The 22855-nt window shown below is 26.0% G+C and overlaps 3 protein-coding genes and 1 long non-coding RNA gene across 5 annotated transcripts in view; 1 reads left to right on the top strand and 3 right to left on the bottom strand.

The window, feature by feature from the left end:
• The window catches only part of LOC126554987 (uncharacterized), a 97140-nt gene that overhangs the window by 11649 nt on the left and 62636 nt on the right, over nt 1-22855 (top strand). The window contains exons 3-4 of one of the 2 annotated variants that reach the window (XR_007606753.1): nt 36-198; nt 1059-1163. Coding sequence is in view for 1 of the 2 variants with exons in the window: in XM_050209967.1 (XP_050065924.1) it covers nt 1059-1160 (102 nt within the window). In the remaining variant the exon portion in view is untranslated. Of the gene's footprint in view, nt 1-35; nt 199-1058; nt 1164-22855 lie in introns of those variants that run through there. The other variant, XM_050209967.1, reaches the window with a different exon arrangement.
• Nucleotides 4988-5469, bottom strand: LOC126554998 (uncharacterized). The gene is made up of 2 exons (XR_007606754.1): nt 5371-5469; nt 4988-5278 (listed from the first exon to the last, which is right to left on the bottom strand). It is a non-coding gene; the product is annotated as an uncharacterized LOC126554998 (long non-coding RNA).
• Nucleotides 10868-14462, bottom strand: LOC114122194 (uncharacterized). Its single transcript, XM_050209959.1, has 4 exons — nt 14124-14462; nt 13370-13564; nt 11194-11336; nt 10868-11109 (listed from the first exon to the last, which is right to left on the bottom strand). Exons 1-4 carry the CDS (start codon nt 14199-14201, stop codon nt 10998-11000), a joined length of 528 nt encoding a protein of 175 aa, XP_050065916.1. The 5' UTR covers nt 14202-14462; the 3' UTR covers nt 10868-10997.
• LOC114122185 (farnesol dehydrogenase-like) lies at nt 19947-22117 on the bottom strand. Its single transcript, XM_027984774.2, has 7 exons — nt 21860-22117; nt 21611-21752; nt 20998-21175; nt 20798-20924; nt 20508-20637; nt 20260-20415; nt 19947-20155 (listed from the first exon to the last, which is right to left on the bottom strand). The coding sequence occupies exons 2-7, from the start codon at nt 21740-21742 to the stop codon at nt 20063-20065; spliced, it is 816 nt and encodes a 271-aa protein (XP_027840575.2). The 5' UTR covers nt 21743-21752; nt 21860-22117; the 3' UTR covers nt 19947-20062.

Below are 22855 nucleotides of genomic sequence, written 5' to 3'. Positions count from 1 at the left end.
TAATTATTAATTCATCACGTGTATTAATATTCCAGAGAAGTTTCTTACCATATGTTTGCTTATCTGATAATAAATGAAAATGAGCACGTATGGATCTGCCTCCCTAAAACTAGCGGTTAATCATAATATTCATGAATGTACTTAATGAAGTAATTTTTCACAAAATTTAAGTTAGCGAATTCTCTATGTACGAGATAGGTAGGTCTTTGATGATATTGAATTATAAACACAAATTATTAGTTATGAACTGAAAATTATATTAGTAAAATATTATTATAAATATTACTTTTAGGTAATTTGTATTTAATTATACTTTTACGTCTTATTAATTAAAGATTTTTTAATTTAACTTTAAAATGGAACTTATTTTATTATTTTATTTGTATTACATGATTTCTATGACATTAAAAACTATTATATAATAAGACTATTAAAATATATGTATGTGTATTATTAATAAAGGATTCAAAGAAATGTTTAAATACAAATTAAGTTTTATTTTATAACGTACAAGAGTATAAAATATATGTTTAAATTGTAATTTGTAAACACTTACTTATGATGTGAGAATATTTTTACAAGACTTCCATTCCATCGTATTTGCATGTACTCTTACTTACTTTTCATCTTTTAAAATAAAAATATAACATAGGTATGCACACAAAGTCTTATTAAATTTTAAGTAATATTATTAAATTTAAAACAGTAGGTAGTTTTCCTATTATTACTTTTTTAACTTTTATAAAAAATGTACAAAAATCTAAATATTTTCCATAACTTTGGAACACAATAAATAATACTGATTTAAGTATATTTTAAATTTTATTAAAAAATTATTCTCTCTGCATATCAAGTGTGTCATTTGATGTTCATGAAATGAAGCTACATATTTAATTTTAACAAATTTAATTTTTATATACTCAATTTTGTATAGGTTGAAAATATTTTCTTAAAAATAATAAAAATTAAAAAAAAAAAAAATTATAATCATTACATAAATTGTTTTCCTTTTACCAATATGTATTTTTATATTATTAAATATTATTTTGTTTAAACAGATGTTATGAGTGACCTGAAGCAGTTTTTCGATAATATAAGTGCTAATGTTAAGCAAATGAAAGAAAACCAGCAATCTAAGTACAATATTCAAAGAAAATATGGTAAGAAATAATAACTTACAAATTTTAATTAAATCTATTTTTATAATGATCATATTATAATTCATAAATCTTTTTCATTTACACTGGAATACATTGTAATTACCAATATTACGTTCACTTGTGTTTTAAAGCAGCGACTATTTTTTTTTATTACACGTTGGTTGTAATAATAAAATTTATTTAAAACCTATTATAACTGGATGTATTTAACCGTTAAATCCCGATTATATTTAAATTATAATATTTTTATAAATAAGTTAATAGAACGATAGCATTCATGATTCTTTTCAAACCATATAATTATCATTTGTTTTTTAAAAATCGTCTTTTCATTTTTTTTTCAAATTTCAGTTATTCGAGACAATTATATTACAATATATATAATAGTTTTGTTAATATTTATAACGATTTTGAAAATTAAAATTAAGTTTGAAATTAAACTTCAAAATAAAATAACTATAAATTTATGAATTTAAGGGCACACGATTAATTAATTTTATTAACCGATAGCTTATGATTCTAGAATATAGTAATTGCATAAAAAAGTCGGGGGTCACCATTTTTTTGGCCAAATAGTACCCTTCCCTTTTTCGATCAGTATAGTTTTCTTCAAAATTTTTAACTATAACAACTGAATTTGACAATTTTTTTATGTAATATCTACAATATGATTATATATCCATCAATGTGATTTTTAATCATCAATATTATTACATACAATTAGGTAGAAAAATATGACTTCATAAATATGTCAAAAATTAAGCTTTCTGATTACTTTAGTCAAATAAACATGAATCAAATCATAATAATATAATACTTATAAGTTATAGGTATAATAATAACCATGATAATCAAATATATTTTCTTGAATATGTCAAAAATGAAAATAAGTTTTATTTTTTATAATAATATAATAATTGTTTAACAAATTTATGTAAGAAAATATAATAAAAATAATAATTTGCAATAAAATATTTTAGTAATATATATTACCCATATTCAAATTAAAAACCATTTTTTGTGTCACAAATTTTTTAAGTTTTATAAAAACTTCAGTGTAAGTTTAATTTCGTTTATAGTTAGTTTGTTTAAAAAAAAAAAATAAGAATAAACTAAAGTTTTACTTCTTTAATATGATATAAATTTAAAATTAAAAAAAAAAAAAAAATGTCAATTTTTATAGTTGTAAATTCAAAAAAAAATCTTTAGTGGTCAAAAGGGAAGTGTACATTTTGGCGTTATTGCTTGTTAGTTTTTGTTTGAAATGTCCTAATATGGTTTTGTTTTGTGTTAAATATATCGATCAAGAAGTAAATGTTCTGTAAAATTTCGCTTTTTAAGAAGATATACCATGTTAAATATTCTAAACTATGTCATGCATATATTGTAATGTTTTAGAATGGTTGTTTCATTTTGTAGGGCAGAAATCGATAAAAATAAAAGGCATAAATTTAAATACAGGTGGTGAAAATATTAATCGTTAATACAACTCTAGATTTTTCAATTTTCCAATGATTAAGTATTATAGCGATCTGATCACTCAGGTGCGATCACTATTTTAGATTATTTCATACTAGCTTTCACCCTTGTGCTTCGCCCCCGTGAATAGTTATTGTTTGCAAATTGTGTGGCTGTTTCTTTGTCTTATAGTTATTTCGATCATAAAATGCTATAAAGTCTACATATCTTATATCTACGCAAAATAATAATAATAATTGGTGTTTATAAATATGCTCATAAATATACTTATAGATAATAAGAATAATTTTTTTCTCACATTAATATCATTATTCTTACACCCGCAAAATATATTATATAATAATATTATAACGCCGTTAAATGAACAACAATGATTATTAAACAGCAACATCGGGAATTCTGTGGGTTTTCGCATCATACAACCAATCAGCGAGCTACTGAGTTACAAATTATTATACTACTTTTCTATTGGTTATTATTATTATTATTATTGTTGGATGCGTTTTCACTTGTAAGCTATCTTTAACAACTCGAGTCTCGAGATTAAATACGTCAGTCATAGTTAAAACACGTGATCTATACTTCAAACTCCGCAGGACCGTTCAAAGCATCGAGCCGTTGTCACATCTCATATACTTCTACAATAATAATTGATTCATCGTCGATTCTATATATATATAGTATACACATTCTGAGGTGGATCGTAGGCAATTGCTTAAACTATACGCTTTAAACAATATTTTAATATATTAAAATATTTAATACATATAGGTACGTCGAAATTCAAATTTTCTGGAGAGACACAAAATTTATTTTGTGTAACTTATTTATGTGTTCCCTTTTCGATATAAATAAAATAAAGATACACATACTGTTACTATAGGAACACATGTTTCGTTTTTACACCAAATAGTGTTAAAAAACAAATAACATATTTCTGTAAAATTCTGAAAATGTTAAAATATTGTACATGTTCCCTAAAAAAAGTGGTACTAAAACCTCCAAAAACCTGTCAGGTATAACAGTAAAATGTGTAGGGACGATACGTTGAACGGTGTGGATGTGTATGCTTGACAAAAAATCGGGACTTGTTTTTTTATAAATTATAGTATATAGAATTTGTTTATATCATTTATATAAACAACTAAACAAGTGATATCACTTATAATTTATTACAATGATTTCCCTTCTTAAATCATAATAGACCATAATAATCTTTTAATCATAATGATACAATTTCTTTTTATGTTTATCAACATATAGCGTAATATAATATAGGTAATAGTAGGGATGGTGAATCTGAGGCACGCGAGCCTGAAATGGCACGTTAAAAATATAAAAATACTTTTTATTTTTTTTTATTATCGGCATCAAGTTTACAACAACAAAATCACGTCAAACAAAATAATAAATACTTAAGTTTAATATTTAATACTATAGTATTACTTAAACACATTTTTTTTTTATATAAGTTTTTATAATATTTTTATTATTTAATGGCACACAAGAAACAAAAAACCATACATTTTTTGGCGCATCACGTTAGACATTTTAATAAAAGTTAATGGGTATAATAAGTACCTACTTCTACAATAATATTATAGTTTACATTCAATAATATTTTTTTTTATTAAGCAACTTGATTTCATCATTTTTTTTTATAATATTGAATTATTTCACACTTTCCTGTCTATATTTTAATTAATATCTATATCTTAGTAGTATACTTTTTAGGGAAGAAATAATTTTGTTTATACATTTTTCTTTTCACATTTTAATTTATTGATTCTACTAAATCATGTATCATTAGCAGTATATTGTTTAAAAATAACTTGGTACCCAAAATTACCCTTCCACTGTCAGGAATTTGCTGTAAATTACATTACCGATTATGACACTTTCGCTTAATATTTTATTATCCTTCTATAATATGTACACATTTTATTCATAGCATAACTTTCATGAATATGGTTAAATGTTTTCCTACACTTTGAGAACTGATAGATATACCACATACCTTTTATTTTATAGTTTTATAGAAAAATTAATTACAAATAGCCAATAGGTATTAAAATTTTGGTTACATTTATTTTATTGTTATATTCTTTTCTTAACATTTTTAACCATACATTTAATCATCTATTAGATGTCTTGTTTGACGAGGGTAAAATAATTTTACATATTTTTCAAATATATCTTATTTATAAATTATACGCATCTAACATTACATTCATAAGACAAACAGAAACCCGTGTACAAATATCAAACCCACGAACTCAACTTTATCTTTGATAATGCTTCATATTTTGCTAGTATTTATTTAACTTGGACATTTTAAACTAATACAATTTAAAAAAAGAGTGAGCAGCATATATTTTGAAATCTCAAAATAAAATACATTTATTATTAATTTGTGTACGGGAGAGTGGGGACTGAAGTTACATTTTACATTCGATTAGAAATTTAAAACAATAAACCTATTTACCTATTATGTTTTAAATATTTATCGTACAATTTATTATTATCGGCTGATATTATTTAGTTGCAAATGTATTTTTATTAATTTCCATATTTCAAGTCAATTTAATACCATTTTGTGAATTGATTGGTGATGACTGATAAGTGACAGGCAAATATACCTATAACAATATATTACACTAATTATTTTACATAATATTATAAATGAAATTCACTTCGTGGGGGTTTTCTCTGATGAATAATATCAACATACAGAGTGAGTTGCAGATGGAGTTAACATAATTGTAAGCTTGTTTTCTTGAAAGGTTAATCTGTCATATTTAATCGGATTTCCAATAAGCTGCAGGCGGTGTACCTACACAGGAAAAGCGAATGACCAGTGGTTTACACGTTTAATACATCAGACCCATCCGTCTGGAAGTAATTGTTTTTCTCGTTCGCCATTCTATTGGACTATAATATTCGTTATAATATATAATATTATACGCCGCTATAACAACAATCTGATTTAAATAATCGGCTTAAATACTGGTTAAATTCGACCGGTTATGCACCTACGAAATTAGATTTACTTTTGCAAATTTATATGTTTGTTGAGCAAATTAATGTAGTGTGGTCATGTGACAATTTTATTTTTAGATATGACTTTAAAATATAATATATATATATATATATATATTTTTTTTTTTTTAATACATCAGCTGTCAGAGCTTAACTACACAAACGGTTGGCAGGTAAATCTGTGTTAGCCAATACACTTATACAATCGTTTAGTGCGTAACCTCATTTCTGTTCATCATATGAAAATACATCCATTCAGAAAATATTTAAAATAAACGTATAGTATTTAGAATACTTTTAAATTGTATTTAAATACAGATACAAATACATCCATTCAGAAAGTATTTAGAATAATTTTTAAATTAAGTATCTATTTGAAAGTCTTGTAAACAATACTTTTAAAATTGTATTTAAATACAGATACAAATACATCCAATCTGAAAATATTTAAAATAAATGTATAGTATTTACTATTTAGAATATTTTTAAATTGTATTTAAATACAGATACAAATACATACATACATTCAGAAAGTATTTCAAATACATTTAAAATAATTTTAAGAAAATGTATTTAAGAACAAATACAAATACTTGGAATGTATTTAAATACTTATTTCATTATACTATTTAAATATATGTCAAGTAAGTGTATTTATTAAATACTGTTTTTTAATAGATGTATTTATAACTGTATTAAGCACCTACAATTACAAAATTATTTTTTACAAGACTGAAAAAAAATAAGAAAATGAGAGATTTTATATTGTTTAATTGGAAAAACAATTATGGTTAAGTACCTACCTATTTATATTCAATTGTAACAGTTAATAAATAATAATTAGGTATCTAAAAAACATAACTATACCTAAGTCTCCGATTTATTTGTTGGATATGGATTCCAAGTAGGATTACATCCATTGTAATAAAATAGTAGTATTAATATAATAGGTATATTATGTTAATTTAATTTGTCATGTAATAAAGAATAGAACAATGAATGCGACCAATGATTATTAAATTAATTATCGTTTAATATTAATATAATTATTAATCACACTCTCATAAGATCATAACACACTCATAATTATTGATAACACGTAGATTTTATATGTGTTAAAACTATGATTAACATATCACATTCATTTGGTGCTATAAATTCAGTAACACGGGTCGGTACTTCAAAATTAACAATATCGTGTTATTTAGCAGTATTACACTGTGATTATAACCCTGTGTTATATTAACACATCTCAATACTAGCAACCCTGGCCCCCCTAAACACGTCACTGCATACAACATACCAAATTTTCGTTCAGGAGAATCAAGTTTATGCTGTTAGCTTTAATAGTAGAGTAAATTGATCTATTGTTAAACTTGAAGGTAATAATATTATCTAGGGCATCTCATACACTTTTATTGATACTTTAATTTTTAAGTGAGTCATAGTTATGTAAAATATTTATAAACTTCAAAATGCTCTTAACTCGATTCAAAATTAAAATATCAATAAATGCCTATACCATGACCTAGATAATATTCTTATCTTTAAGTTTGATAATAGGTAAACTTATTCTATTATTAAAGCTAACAGCATAAAATTGATTCCACTGAATCAAAATTTGTTGTGTTGAGTTTATGTAAGACGAAGACAAGTAAATAACACATACGCGTGTGGCGTCCTACATATTTAGTCAGGTAAACATAATGATTAAAGCTCTAAATGTTATTATTGAATGAAATATTTACCCATAAGAATAACTAATATTATTAAATAGCATTCTAAATGTATTTATAAATACCTATCTTCATTTAGAACACAATATAAAGTAACTTATGCTTTACATTTGTGTTGAAAAAAGTATTAAGTTTTTTCATTTCCTAACCAGCAAGTGTAAATGTAGTATTTCACAAGATAAAAAAATATTTTATGATAACAATTTTTAATTTTCTTTATATTTATATTAAGTTGCATTGATATTTAGGATGTACGACAATGCTATTTAATTGTTTTCAGGATAATTCAGAACTGTCATCTCAGGACAGTCTACTTGAAACCAAATTTAAAATGCCAATTAGTTTGGGTAATTGTTATCCAATACTAGAAAGGCATAATCCTGAACTCTCAAATTCTTTGATGAGTTTAGTTGAATCGTTTCTCATTCAATACTATGAGCGTTATGATAGTCAAATAATGTCCAGACAAACGGTTTCAGAAGCTTACCATGAAAATGCCACATTTACATTATCCAGCAGTCTACCATTTAAAAAGTTGGTGTATTATTTATTAATAATATTTAATACCTAAACAAAATTCTATTAAATAGTTAAATAATTTTAATTGTGGTTAATTTTAGTGTCAACGGTAGTTTATCAGAGTATCTACCTGAAAGTAGAAATTTTTTAAAAACTGACAGCCACGAAAATGAAAAAAGTCGTTATTTACACAAAGGCAAAGAAAACATAATTAACTTTCTTGAAAAATTACCTAAATCCAAGCATGATTGTGGCTAATTCGTAGTCGATGTTCCATTGGCAAATGTGAGTATATTGTTTTTTTAAGGTTCTTTTATAATTATTTAAGCTTTTTTTTCTAGGTTGAATTGCTTCAGATTGTAGTGAATGGTGTGTTTGCTGAAGAGACCAACGGGCAACGATAAACATATATTCCGATCGTTCTGTAGGACATTTTGTTTAGTGCCGGTTGGAAGTAGTTGGAATATTATTAGCGATATGTTTTTTATAACAACTGTCATCGACGAATTATTATTAGTAATTTAATTTTTTGTTAGATTCCTATTTTAAGTTTATCAGGTGATTGTTTTATCATAAACCACCTATAATTACTGAATTCATTAATCTTTATTAAAATGGTTTTCTTGCATAATACAAGTCAAAATAACAATTTTTATTAATATATATATTTTGAACATAAACATTTTTGAAGAATATTCTTAAAAGTATTTCACAAAACGATAAATTTTGAAATAATGTGTAGTTTATGATAAAATAATCAACCTAGGTATATGCTATAATTTAAATACTTTGCATTTCAGGAGTCTTCAAAACAATTCCACGTTTTACACGTTTTAAAACCAAAACCAACATATGATGAGGGACATTCAGTTTATCAAGGGGGCGGCATGACATGCCGATATCTATTTTACAGATCCAACAAATGGCACCTGCTACTTCTGTGAATTTCCAACCAGACTCTCAACAGCAGCCAACTGTTGTATCACCTACAACTTCTACCTCCTTATTGGTTGTTAATCAGTTGTCAACTGAAGCGCCTATAAATTTGATTAATGGTTAATGCTAATTATAATAAAATGTCTATGATTAAGAGTTTTTCAAATAAATCTAGAATGAATAATAAATGGGCTGAAAGTTAAGTTATTATCTTTGTTTGAATTTTCTTACTCATAATATTAAAGTTGATGTATTGTTATTTGTTAGACCTAGTTTGAGAAATTTCTTCATCTGATATTTTACAATATGATAACAATATAAATAATATAATATAAAATTTACCTCAGAAATTCTTTTTAAAATTGTTAGACCTATAAGTAAAATTCTTGTTTTTTATATGTTGTTTATTAAATTGTTTTTTACAGGTGCTTAGAAGAGAATGAATGGGATTATGCTAGAGCTGCTTCATGTTTTTTAAATCTGAAAGACAAAATTCCTCCTACAGCTTTCATATATGAACGAATATAGTTATATATAAATGAGTCTTACACTAAGAAATTAGTGCATTAATGTTTATATAGTATGATGTTTTTTTTTTTTAATTTTTTTGATATTTAATAAACTAAGATAGAAAATTATTGCTCATTGAATTTCTTTAAATTAAAAATATATATAATTACTGTAATTGAATGTTGATTTTTTGATTAAATGTGATACACCTTATACACATTTTTAATATAATTTTAAAAACATGTATTTATATATGCATTATATTAATTGTATTGGCAAATAGATAAATTATTTAGTGTTTTATTTATTTGGATTCGAGTGTTTTAAAACTTTAAATTAAGTTTAAGGTTATTAAGACAACCGCATAAATCAAATTCCTACAGACTACAGCTGCAAATAAGATAAGGCACATGAACATCATATTATTATCTATAGACTATATTATTTTACTTATCTTATTACCACGGTGTTCTTGATCATATTCTCGAATCAAGAGTGTGATCTCGATTAACAAGTGTATTCAACACTACCTGTTACTGGTCACTGACATTTTTAAGTAGTAATTATTTGGTAGGTATAATTATATAATATTATAATAATTAAATACTAATAATATAATAAATTTACGACAATTTACAAGCTAAAAGTATTTTGAAGTAAAACGTTTATAGCTTAAGTTTGAAAATTTAATCTATTTAATTATTTAGATAGAATTTAAAAATGTAATTTAATATAAGAAAATCTGTAATTTTTTTTATGAAAAATCAGTTTAATTATTGTAAAAAATCAAGTTATCAGCTCTAAATAACAACATGCTTTTTAGTTTTTATTTTTTGGATAACATTATAAATTCTTAAAATATTGTGTATTGCCATAGATACGATGTGTATATGTATGTGTACCTAGTGTGTGTACACCACCATAATATTTTATTTATAACAGTCCACGGATATATGAGTAATTATATGTATTTAGTATTTACAATATACATAGAGCCATTCATATTTATAAATGGATTGATAAATTAAAATTGTTTCCTCCCCCTTTGAGAATTTTCCTATTCGCACCCTTTGATAAGTTGACAAATGAAAATAAATTAAAAAATATATTATGTATTATAGTATATTTGTATATTATACTTAATTTATATTTATATAATATTTTATGATTAATACATTGTACATAGGTACATATACATATATTGTCAATCTGCAGTTTAAACTTTGATTATTTAGAAAATTTTGTACAATTTAGGCTATATTTAATCAGTATTTTACAATTTACACTGAATCATCCAAATATTTTTTGAAATAATATTATAATAAAAAAAAAAACATTATTCTTAAAATGCTTATTATTATTGAGTTTTGATATTTTATTGTAACTCTATTATTAGTAGTTTTGTTGGTCCCGCAAAAGTGTTTAATACAGAGGACCAAAATGTAATGCGCGGCTCGCCTGGTCATATAGGTACTGTTTTACTCTGGATACAAGTATCAATATCATTAATTTATTAATTATAAAACATATTTATATTTTAAAATTTATAAGTATGTATAAACAATTTACATCTTATTTACATATCAAAACAAGTGTTTAAATAATATAATAAATTCATTTAAATATAATACTTAGGACTCTGGTAATAATTATTGTATGGTTGCTTGTACGGTTCCTCGGGAGCCTTTGGTTTTGGGACAAACGGATTTTTTGTTGCGTCCGTGTTAAGTCTAAATATAAAAAATGTTGGATATATTATAGTATAATATTAAATATGTTTGAAGAAATTATTGAATAAAAAAAAAAATACTCACTCATAATAATATGTTGCTTTGCTACAGTCTACGTTGTACCACCAATCGCAAGTAAATTCCTTTTGATTGAACAAAGTGCCGTTGGAACACAAGAAAGATGCTCCTTGATGACCTTCACGACCGTCGTGACAGATATGGTAAGCCTAAAATATATAAATAATGAAATGTTTAATCTAAAATCTGAAAAATTAAACAAGGCATTCCCTAGAAATATTAAACATTGAACATTCCTTAAATTGTAATTTAAAATGTTTTTATTCATACTCTAGGGTTGGGATATAATATATCCATTATGATAAAAATATAATAATGGTATTATTATTTATTTATCCCGAAGTCAAAAATCTATGTAGTTACATAATATGTAAAAACAAAAATACAAGGGACGAGGTTTCTTCGGAACTCGAATCGTATTGGGACAGATTATGGTAGTAATAACTTATCATAATATAATATGTGTTACCTACACTTTTATATTATATATTTGTTAGACTTTCACCTAAATAATATAACTTGACAACCTGCGTCCTGCTTCGATTTACAGCACAAATGAGTAATGATAAAGAACATTGTAAAACTAATATAATAGGTACCTAATATAGTTCTGTATAGTAATGTATGATGTTAATTCATTTCAGCGTTTTAAGTATAGATAGAAGGTATATGATAATTATTGCATCACTCGTGCAATTAGGTGCATTAGTGACCAAATCTAGCTATAATAATAATACATTTGTAATAATTACAAATGTATTATTATTATAGCTAGATAATTATTATAGTTTAGTCATTTGATTAAATTATTATTTTTTATTTTATTATGTATATTTATGTAAGTACAACAAAGTAATAATTAAGCCATTCAAAAATAATTTATTTTAAAGAATATTTAATAATTTCGGCTTAAGGGGAAAATATGATAATTCGATTATTTCGAGGTTAAATTATTGTGTAAACACTAAACATTCTTTTCTTTTTGGTACTTAAAAGACGTTCTCTTACATTATTATCGTAATAACAAGCCAACGAGGCAATGCATGACAATGAAAAGTTGTATTTATCATTTCTCTAAATTCTGCACGACTACAGCTATAACTGTATGTTATTGCCAAATGTCAATTACCCAATAATATGAATAAATTAATATATTATTAAAATAACATAATGATTTTACCTATTGTGATGCGGTTTTCTATTAGATGCGAGTAAAATGTAATTTTGCATGATTGCATATCAAAAACATAGTAGGTACACGTATTGCTAAAAATATAAATTAAGTAAGGTTTTGTAGAATGTCATCTTCATAAAAACGGGTTTTCGACAATTTTGCAACGAAAAACGTTTCTTACTCGTTATTTTTATTAAACCAATTTATTTTAATATTATCTATGTGTCTACTTAATGTACCTTCACCATAATATTGTCATCATTCACTGCATATTACCTTGTTCATTATTATTAATTATTGCCATGTATTATATTATTATATTATCAATTATGTATTGACTGTTGAAATAAGTATCTATCCAACTTATCCAAGTATAAAAGTTATGCAGACATAAGACAAAGATTACATTATTATATGATGTAGAACCTGTATTCAAGTATAGGTATCTATATACATTATATTATATAATCTATCTTACGCTTACCAATATATTTTATACTTTTACAGGTTGACTCTTTTAATAGATAATACCCGTTAACTTAAAAGTTATGAATGTTTTAAAGTCTAATATTTTTTTGCATAATATGAAGCAATAATAACAAAAAAAAAAAAAAAACATTTAAAAAAAATAAATATTTTAGCTATAGGTTTTAAATTAGGAGGGGGGGGCAAATTAAAACTCAATTTTTCTTACAAGTATTTATTTATATAATTATTATATTATTGTTTTTAAATTATAATTAATGACAATCGTCTAGAGTCTTCGCAAAATCAAGTTATTATACCAATTCCTAAAGTGATTTAAATGTAATACTTACACGTTTGATATAAAGAAATAGAATTCAGATTAATGTCCAGGGCACCACGCCTATGTTAGTACCTAATAGTTGATTAATGCAATATAAATTTCAAGTATACCTCCGACCTATGCCATAGCCGTTACTCGTTGATACATTAAGTCAGGTACTCTCATATATTTTATAAATTATAATTAATAAGCCACTGTACCTGGCATCCGGTCTCCACGTTGGCGTACATTCCGGGCGCATACGGTACGTCTTTGCAATTGAAACTCGTCTCCGGTACCGCGTGGTAAATTGGGTAGTCTACTCCCGGTGTTCCGGGTACTTTGCTCAGATCTTGATGACTCTCATCTTTGTGGTTCTGAATGTATCCACCGGAATATCCGTTATATGCTTGTCTCTGTACGGAAAAAAATTACACGATTAGTATAGATACATAATATTTAGAAACTCATATTAGTATACAAGCTGCACTCAAGCTAATAGCATAATATTTTTTTTATTCATACGTCACATAAATAAATTCCATAATGATGTGCAATCACAACTATAATCCTCAGTCCTCTTTGGATTTTTACGGTATTATCAGCTGAATCTTATATTTAAAAATTTAGGACAGATATATTTACGTACAGAATATCCGTTTAGTTAAGAATTATATAAACCCCCGGTGCAGATTTTGTGCTTACTGTAAAAATATACGTATATAATATTTTTAATTTTTTTCGCAGTTATTTCAGCAATATTGTACACTTAACATTTTTAAATAACGCACTGGCCGTGTACAATACGTATAATATATAGTGCATTCATACGAGTATACAAACCAGCTTTGAGCTTGGAAAGCTTGAGTATACCGATAAGTATCCAAGTGATATAATTATAATATACCTACGTACATAAATAATAAAAATATGTATAAAATATACGATTTGGGTGTATATTTATGCGCGTTTTACCTGTTTTAGAGCTCCGTTAGTAGTGTCGTAGCACATCACCACTACCGCTACAATGGCGATTATCGTTTTGAAAGACATTTTCAAAATATTCGTGTACCTACTTATAATAAAATATTATTATGATTTATCACTATTTGATAACGGGCACGGTCAGAAGACGTATAGATTAATTGGTATTCGAATAAAATCGCAAGTATTCCGCGGTAGATTGTTGGTCGTGGCGTTCGATTAAAATATTATACGTATTATAATAATACATTAACTTCTCGGCGTGTGCGTACGCGAAAAACAGCTAGACACGACTGCGTCCATGTGCCTGCCCGTCAAGTCGCAGCAGTCTCGGCGGAGAAGCAATACGAGTAAATATTTAATCATAATATCATGTGCACCTTCTAACCCAATCCGAGTGGCGCTATTCTCCTGCTGCCGCAGCAGCAGCGGGAAAGGTCTTGCGACACGCGATGGAAACATTGGTGTCGGCCTCTGCAAAAAGGTGTATACTCGTAATATGTGATTGTGTGTGTGTCATATGACCATGTACAGGTTTTTTCTTTCCTTCAGCGATTGTTGTTACACACTATTATACTATATATATATATATAAATATACTTATTTAACGTATTAAAATTCAAATAAATATAAATATATATATATTGTTGGTTTATTGTATACACGTTTACCGGGGGTCGGGATGTCGTGCGTGTGAATCGAACACTCCTAACCAGGTATAATAATATATATTATATATAGTATTATGTAGACGAAACATAATTTTATATCATATTATATTATATAACCCGTGACGGGCACACATATTCCTATATAATGTATATATATAAATATTGTAATGCGTGTTTAGACTATATAGGTCTAGAAGTGTAGGTAAACTTCTAGACTGTATCTATATATGTAAAAACATGCATTACCGTAGTTACACAATACAAGATGGAAAGAATATTTACCAAATAATGTTATAGTTAGCGAGAAGTGTAGGTATAGTTAAACTTAACTAAATTGTAGCATGTCTGAATAGAGTTGTATTAATAATATTAAATACTATAAAAATTAAATTGACGTTATTGTCTAGTTGAACAATTATATCTATTATGATTATAAACTATCATAACTTGAATACTTAAATAATATTTTATTGTATTAGCTGTTAGCTTGAAACTATACGGATAATAGTGATGCTATACAGTATACATACTTGTAAACAGATTATTCAACTAGGATAGAAAGTATAGTTACCTTTATGGTAATGACATACAATACTACAATATACATTTTTGTGTCTTATATTAGACACGAATTCTATATTATTATAATATAATAATAATATAATATAGGTAGGTAGGTACTAAATGTACCCTAAATTACTAACTATGAGCTTAAATAAATGGTTTGTCGCATCAACGGCACTCTAAATGAGATTTTTTTAGTTGAATATTATAATATAATAGGTATATACTATATTGTCTGTCGTCTGTGCATCTTATAATCTATTTTAAAATATTAAAATAATTTTAAATTGGTCATATAAACCTTTTAAATTATGTAAGTAATTTTTTACAAAATAAAAAAAAATAGTTGGGCTATTCTCGTGGTTCCTTAGACTTTCTACTTAACTGTAATAATATAGCCCATAATTAATAATACGTATATACAAACTAGTATCTATATTCTATACTCTATATTTCTATATAATACATTATACGCACTAATATAATAATGTACACTGAGTTTAATAACACTTATGTTGTTGTTATACATAGTAAATATATAATATATTATAATTTATTCTAAGAATCTCACTTATTAATTATATACAAATGTATATAGGATATTGTAGGTAGCAGTGTTTCAATATTAGACGTTTGTATAAGACGTGTACAACTTTAACATAATAATCGAAGTCGAACCGCCACTGCCCACTTGTGTTATATACTATATAATATATAATATAGTTGTGAGAGTGTAGAGTCCTATTTGTGGAACATAATTTTTTAGATATTATCCTATATAACAAGGTCGGAAAACGTCAAAAAAAAAACAATATTATTTACCTTTTACTGAATACAATAGAAAATTATCGAATCTATGTTATTGTGTAATAAAACTATTAAATAATTCCTTGAAAAATAATTAAGTAGATGTTCAGATAAATCAAAATATGTGTTTTATAGTTTATACCTTCATCGAATCGTTTCAAATATTCAAATAATATTGATTGTTGTTATTTTTAAATTCGAAAATTAGGTAGGTATTCATTTTCTTACCATCTCATCTTGAAATTAAATTAAATCATTAGGTAAAGTCAGACGTATATATTATACGCAATTCGTATCAACACGTTCATTTTTTTCAGTTAATAAAAAAACGTTTAAATACATAATAAATAATATAAAAATAACACATTGTATAATGGAAAGATATTCACTTAGGGAAAACTCTTAAGGACAGAAATAAGTATTAATTTTGTATTAAAAATATTTCTTAACTTTTTTTTAAATATTTATGATGTTAATACTTAATATTACAATGGTATGAATAGGTATTATTTACAATTTATATTATACATCATAATTCATAATATACTTACATAGATTGTTAGATATAACTAATAATTGTAAGTGTCTTTATTTAAGTATCTCTGAGGCCACTGGAAATAATTGTCAGCTGACCGTCATAGAAATATAAATAATACCTACGTTGTTATATAGGTTACAACAATATATAAAAAATATATTCCATATTTCCATGGTCCGTATGATTTAATATTTATGTGCGTATAGTAAATAAAGGTAGTTAATTCGGATTCGCAGCTGTAACTAATATAGTGAAGAAAAAAAAAGATTATAAATCACGTTTTTAAACGCACATTAAAACACCCATTATATCATTATACTCGTATAATTGCTGTAGACTTATTGTTTACATTTCGGTTTCAATGAGAACTGCGTGACCACAATAGGTACATATTATAATAATAGATTATAATATAGTAATATTATGATACGCGTAATGGGGTAATCTTCGAAAAATGAAGGTCATAAGCGAGTGCTTATGTACGATATTGTATTGATATATGCAATATGAAAGCGTTGCCTTCAGTTTTAAGATATCAAACATTATGATCTATGATCCAAACAATCTAAGTCTATCAGCTAACCTACTACATGGACGTGATTTTAAAACTGTAATTATTGTATTTATTAGGTATCAATAACCCGTTGCTCTCGTTCTCGTGCGACTATTACTTGAGCTTGGGTCAAGTGCCTACAATATATGATCGTAAAACCTTCGGGGCTCTACAGTACAATATTATTATGGCCTATCCACTTTCACTAGGTATATAATATAAGACCGAGCGATAGTTACAATACGAAATAAGAATTAAATACTTCACGCTCATGTTTTATGTGTTTAGTTATTAGGTAATATTTTCATCACTTGCAATGAGTTGCAAACTATATCAGTAAATTATATATTTTTACCCGTTTCCAACTAAAAGTTAATGTAATATAATTATGTATTATCAATAATCGATGATTTGAGTTCAGACACTGCACTTTATAATATATATGACTATTGACTACCTATTAAATTAATAAATTAACCATTATTTATTCCGAGTACATATGTAATATTATGCAATATATAAATATCGAATATTAATTATTATTGTAAAAATTTTGTCAAGTAGGGTTAATAGTTGATAGCGTATAGACAATAGACATGTAGTCATAATATGTATAATATACGATGTATATAATAATATAGTCTATGGACTACGGACCATAATAAAAGTACATTATTGTAAATTATTATTATTATTGAAATAAAGTTGAATTATTTGAGATTTTTACTTTTTTTACTCTATTCTTTATTAAAGTTTGATTTATTTTTATCATATTTTTTTATTAAAAACCGTCGATATCCCTATTTTTAGAATATATTTCTTTTCAATTTTCAAATAGCTTTATAGATCTATAAATTATTATTCTCGAACAATGCCTGTTTGTATATATTTCCTTTTTTGCGACTCGTTTACGTGCCTCTATCAAAACTCAAAAAACGTATAAAAAGTACTGGAAAATTGTTGACATCACACGTTTAACCAATATAGACATATAAAAATATATAACTCAAACATAGCTGAATTATCAAAATTGTATTTGTATAACTTGATTTAAGTCGATTTAATTAATTCGAATCGCGGACGTTTCGCCCCCGCCGTTTCGTCCCCGTCAAAAAACCAGTCTCCGGACGTTTCGTCCCCGGCAATTTTTAAGATAGGACGTTTCATCCCGGAGAGTTATTAGACATAGGACGTTTGCTCCCCACCATATTTTGATAAGTACTTTAATTTTAAATGAACAATTTAATTTTTAAATGACAATATTACAAAATTACAAATACATACTCAATATTCACACAATATAATTACAAATAGTCAAAATTTAAATAAATCACAATTATATTAAGTCATATTGAATTTCGTAAAAATGAATAAATGAATACATTTTTAAGTCAACTGACTTATTTTTTTTAAATAATATAAAATGTCACTATGGTTATTATATTTAAATGTTGTACAAAATTACTGTAGTTTCTTTTCCTTAAAACTAAGTATTTTCGGTACATTTATTATTTCATTTTGTTTTTGTATCAATGCAGTCGTTGCAGACGCATTGCACATCTGTATTGATTCGATAAATATATATAAATTAGGATGTTTAATTCTTACAATATTTTTTAATTTTTTGTTGAACCCTTCTGACACGTTGTTGATCCGACCATAGCCTTCTTTTGTGGCATTGTAAACGTTCCACATGTGTGGTAAAAATATTGATGGATGTCGTAGAAAGCGAGTTGTACCGTACTCCGTTATTGTGGATTTGTAAGTTCCGTTGACGTAAGTTGAATCAAAATACACCAAGATATCGTCTAATCCTTCCAATGATTTAAAATAATTGGATAATAGTGACATTCCTACATATTTTTTAAATACTTAAAGATTATAAAACTACTTAAAAATTAATAAATAATAACGATTTAAGAAACCTGAGAACCGAATGTCCTTTAATCAAAATATGCCGAGGACTAAAGTCCTATGTCTTATAACTCTCCGGAACGAAACGTCCTATCTTAAAAATTACTGGAGACGAAACGTCCGTGGATTGGTTTTTTTGACGGGGACGAAACGGCGGGGGCGAAACGTCCGTTTACCAATTAATTCGTATACCTTATCAAAATATTTAAGGTAAATCGTATTATTATCTTGCGATCTTGCATAAGATATTGCAAATCAGAATATTAATCCAAATCGGGAATGAAATTTCATAGTTGCACATATACCTACACAAAACGAGTACCTAGTCATTTTTTAGGTTAAAAATTAATAAGTATTATGTACGAACGAGTATCGCCGCTGCAGTTCCCAAATAAGTCCCTTCTTCCATATCAATACCCACCGAAATAAATTATGGCCAATGATTTACTTGAGGTTTAGAAAACGAGTTAGGAATGTTTGGATTAGATAAGTTTTATAAAAATAGCAATTAACTTTATAATATAAATGTATGCATTATTAGTTAACGAGATGCAGCTTATTGTGTAAATTGAAAATTATTGTGTACGCATAAGTAAATATCTATCATGTTTAGTATAATCATTTTTAATTCTGTAATGTGATTATATTACATTAAAAATATTATTATATATTAGTGATATAATTATCATTCATAAGCATATTTTTACTACATACTAATAGAACCAATGATATAGTTGATATAAATAAAGAAATAAAAACGCATCGCATTATCTTTTTTTTAAAAATGCCGAATTTTATTCGTAATAATAATTAATAATCAATTGTAATAAAAAGAAAAAATAATTTAATTGACAAATGAGTGCAATTATTAAAATACATATTTTTATGATTTTAATAAGTTTTCCACAACTGCAGGCGACGATTGATTGTGTGATTGTATTAGTGATCCATTAGCCATTATAATAAGTTCAGCTATCTGATAATTAACAAGAATGTAATAAGAACTCTTAAATATTATATCATTGTTAATAATAATTATGTGAATTTAGAATAATGTAAACACCCAGTAAAATAACTTACTAGTACACTTGGTGGAGTGGCTAAAGTACTGATTACTGCGTTAGCAACATCTTCAGTTTTAAGTGCATTATTTAGTTTAACTGTTGAATTTGGTTCTTTAATATGTTCAAGAACATCGGATAAAAGGTCTGTCCAAACTGCTCCTGGACTTATGCTCTTAAAATATTAAAAATTAAAATACAAAAATGTTTATAAATAAGTATGACTCGATTATTAAACTTATTTCACTGTTAGCAATTAATACTTACAGAAACTTTGATTTTTGAGCCTACTAACTGTATTTCATGACGAAGTCCTTCGCATAAGACTCTGACTGCATGTTTTGTAGCATTATACATTTTCAGTGAAAAGCATGGTGTTATACTATGACCAGCAGTACTGTATAGGTATAAAATTAATATAAAATAATATGTAAGTAATGATTTGGTAATTTATAATCTTTTTAGCTTAGAATATTAGTATTTAAGTATTCTGTACACGTATAATCACAAGTTATCAATTGATTATAATAAATTATAATTTTTAACATAAGTTATACCTGTTCACTTGAATAATATGACCATCGATTTTATTTCTCGTCATTGATTGAAAAGCTTCCCTTGAGCACACATTTAATGCCAAAACATTTAAATTCATCATATCTTTCCAATCTTCCAGTTTTCCATCTTATTAAATCAATGAATAATGTAAAACGTATAATAAAAAGAAATTAAGTAAATATAATTATTTTTTTCTCACTCAGAAGGCTTGATAGTTTTAAGGTTCCGGCATTATTGATTAAGATACTAACACCTCCTAGTGCAGAATCGACCCAAGAAAATACATTTTTCACGGCTTGTTCATCTGTCACGTCGCAAACTTTTATATGTACTTTTCCGTAATCATTCTCTTTTCCATTTAGCGATTCTGCTAGTTCCTTGAATAATTATTGTTATAAAATTAATTTTACGAAATGTCTACTATTTTTAAGGTTTGTAAAACAATAATAAATATTTAAATATAATATATGATGTACCTGTCAGTTTTCAATAAAATTTTAATGAAATAATAATTTAACTTTAAAATGATTTTTTATAGTAGGATTTTTATCCAGAATAGTTAATACTTTGGAGATTCATCTTTAGTCATTAGTCATAACTCATAATCAAAGTTAAACATTTACTTATTTTTTTGGTTTAACTTAAAAATTTTAAATCTAGCAGAGTGCAATGAAAATGTAGTAAAGTTACTATGGTTATTAAATTATATAAATTGCGTACATATTATCATGCATAATCAACTTTTTTTCTTATTAACTATGAATTATTATTTAAAAATATTTAAGTTTGTGAGTATATAAATAGTATATAACCTTAAGTTTAACTTCTCTTCTAGCGAGCGCTACAACATGAACGCCATATTGAACCAACTTGACAACGATTGCCTCACCGATTCCAGCACTGGCACCAGTTACTATCGCTATTTTTCCTTTCCACTGTTCCATAACTAAAACACTTTTGAACGAATGGTTTTAGTTTAAAATATTAAATTAATTATATATTTATGTAGACAAATTACATAAAAACACAACAAATACAAATACAGTAAAGCCGAGGTATACCTGTATACGAAATTTCTATTTTATTATAATATAATATAGGTAGGTATAGATAATTGTTTTAATATTTATCGAATCTATAACTAACATAAAAAGTGAAGTATAAGTAGGTATTATTAGTTCATTAATTTGTTTAAGAGGATGCCACGCCCACATGTATTATCTCCGTCTTACATATACATACAACATAGCGAATTTTCGTTAGGTTATCATAACGGGATCAATTTATACAATTAGCTTTAAAATTAAAGTGAGTTTACTTATTATTAAACTTAAATCTAATAAATAATATAGGATATCTCATAGTCCTTGTATTGATATTTTGATTTTATGTGAGTTACCTACATGCATAAGCATTATAAAGTTTTGATACCTTACATAACTATAACTGACTTAAAAAATAAAATATCAATAAAATAAGATACTCTAGAGTCTAGATAATGTTATTACTTTTAAGTTTAATAATAACTAATAAATAAATTGAATCTAATATTAAAGCCAAATGCTTAAAATTGATTCCGCTGAACTAACATTTGCTATGTACTGTATGTATGTAAGACGGAGACAACTATTATGTGGCCATGTGGGTGTGGCATTCTTGTGCGACATTATAAATTTAATCTATTAAAATTACAACAATATTTTATAAAGGATTTAGATAATTTCCTGTAAAACGATACCTATAGGCAATAAGTTACTTAACCTAAATTATATTTATATATAATATTTTACATGTTTGTATGCTAAAGTTGCAGTAATCCTAGCTTAATCTTATTTTTAGGCCTGGATCACGCCGATGACACGCAACCGATCTCCAACATCTATGATTAATATATAAAACGCGTAATCGGGGCCAGGCTAGATCGATTTTCGGAACCGTATGAAACCATCCGCGCTCGAACTGAAAAAACACATAGTGTTTTCTGGGCCTAAGTAGTTATTTAATCTAATCGGCTATAACATTTATGGTTGTATACAATTAAAGTAATGTATTTATAT

The sequence above is a fragment of the Aphis gossypii genome, chromosome 1 (genome assembly GCF_020184175.1).
Source record: "Aphis gossypii isolate Hap1 chromosome 1, ASM2018417v2, whole genome shotgun sequence".
Lineage (NCBI taxonomy): Eukaryota > Metazoa > Arthropoda > Insecta > Hemiptera > Aphididae > Aphis > Aphis gossypii.
This window is presented reverse-complemented; position numbering and strand designations above follow the sequence as displayed.

Coding starts and splice junctions, on each gene's coding strand:
- LOC114122194 (XM_050209959.1), bottom strand. CDS start 14,201: ATGTCTTTCAAAACGATAATCGCCATTGTAGCGGTAGTGGTGATGTGC. Junction 13,565..14,123: donor CTAACGGAGCTCTAAAACAG/GTAAAACGCGCA, acceptor TTTTCCGTACAG/AGACAAGCATATAACGGATA. Junction 11,337..13,369: donor ACGTGGAGACCGGATGCCAG/GTACAGTGGCTT, acceptor TATATATTTTAG/GCTTACCATATCTGTCACGA.
- LOC114122185 (XM_027984774.2), bottom strand. CDS start 21,742: ATGGAACAGTGGAAAGGAAAAATAGCGATAGTAACTGGTGCCAGTGCT. Junction 20,416..20,507: donor GCTCAAAAATCAAAGTTTCT/GTAAGTATTAAT, acceptor TAATATTTTAAG/AGCATAAGTCCAGGAGCAGT. Junction 20,156..20,259: donor CCACTCCACCAAGTGTACTA/GTAAGTTATTTT, acceptor GTTAATTATCAG/ATAGCTGAACTTATTATAAT.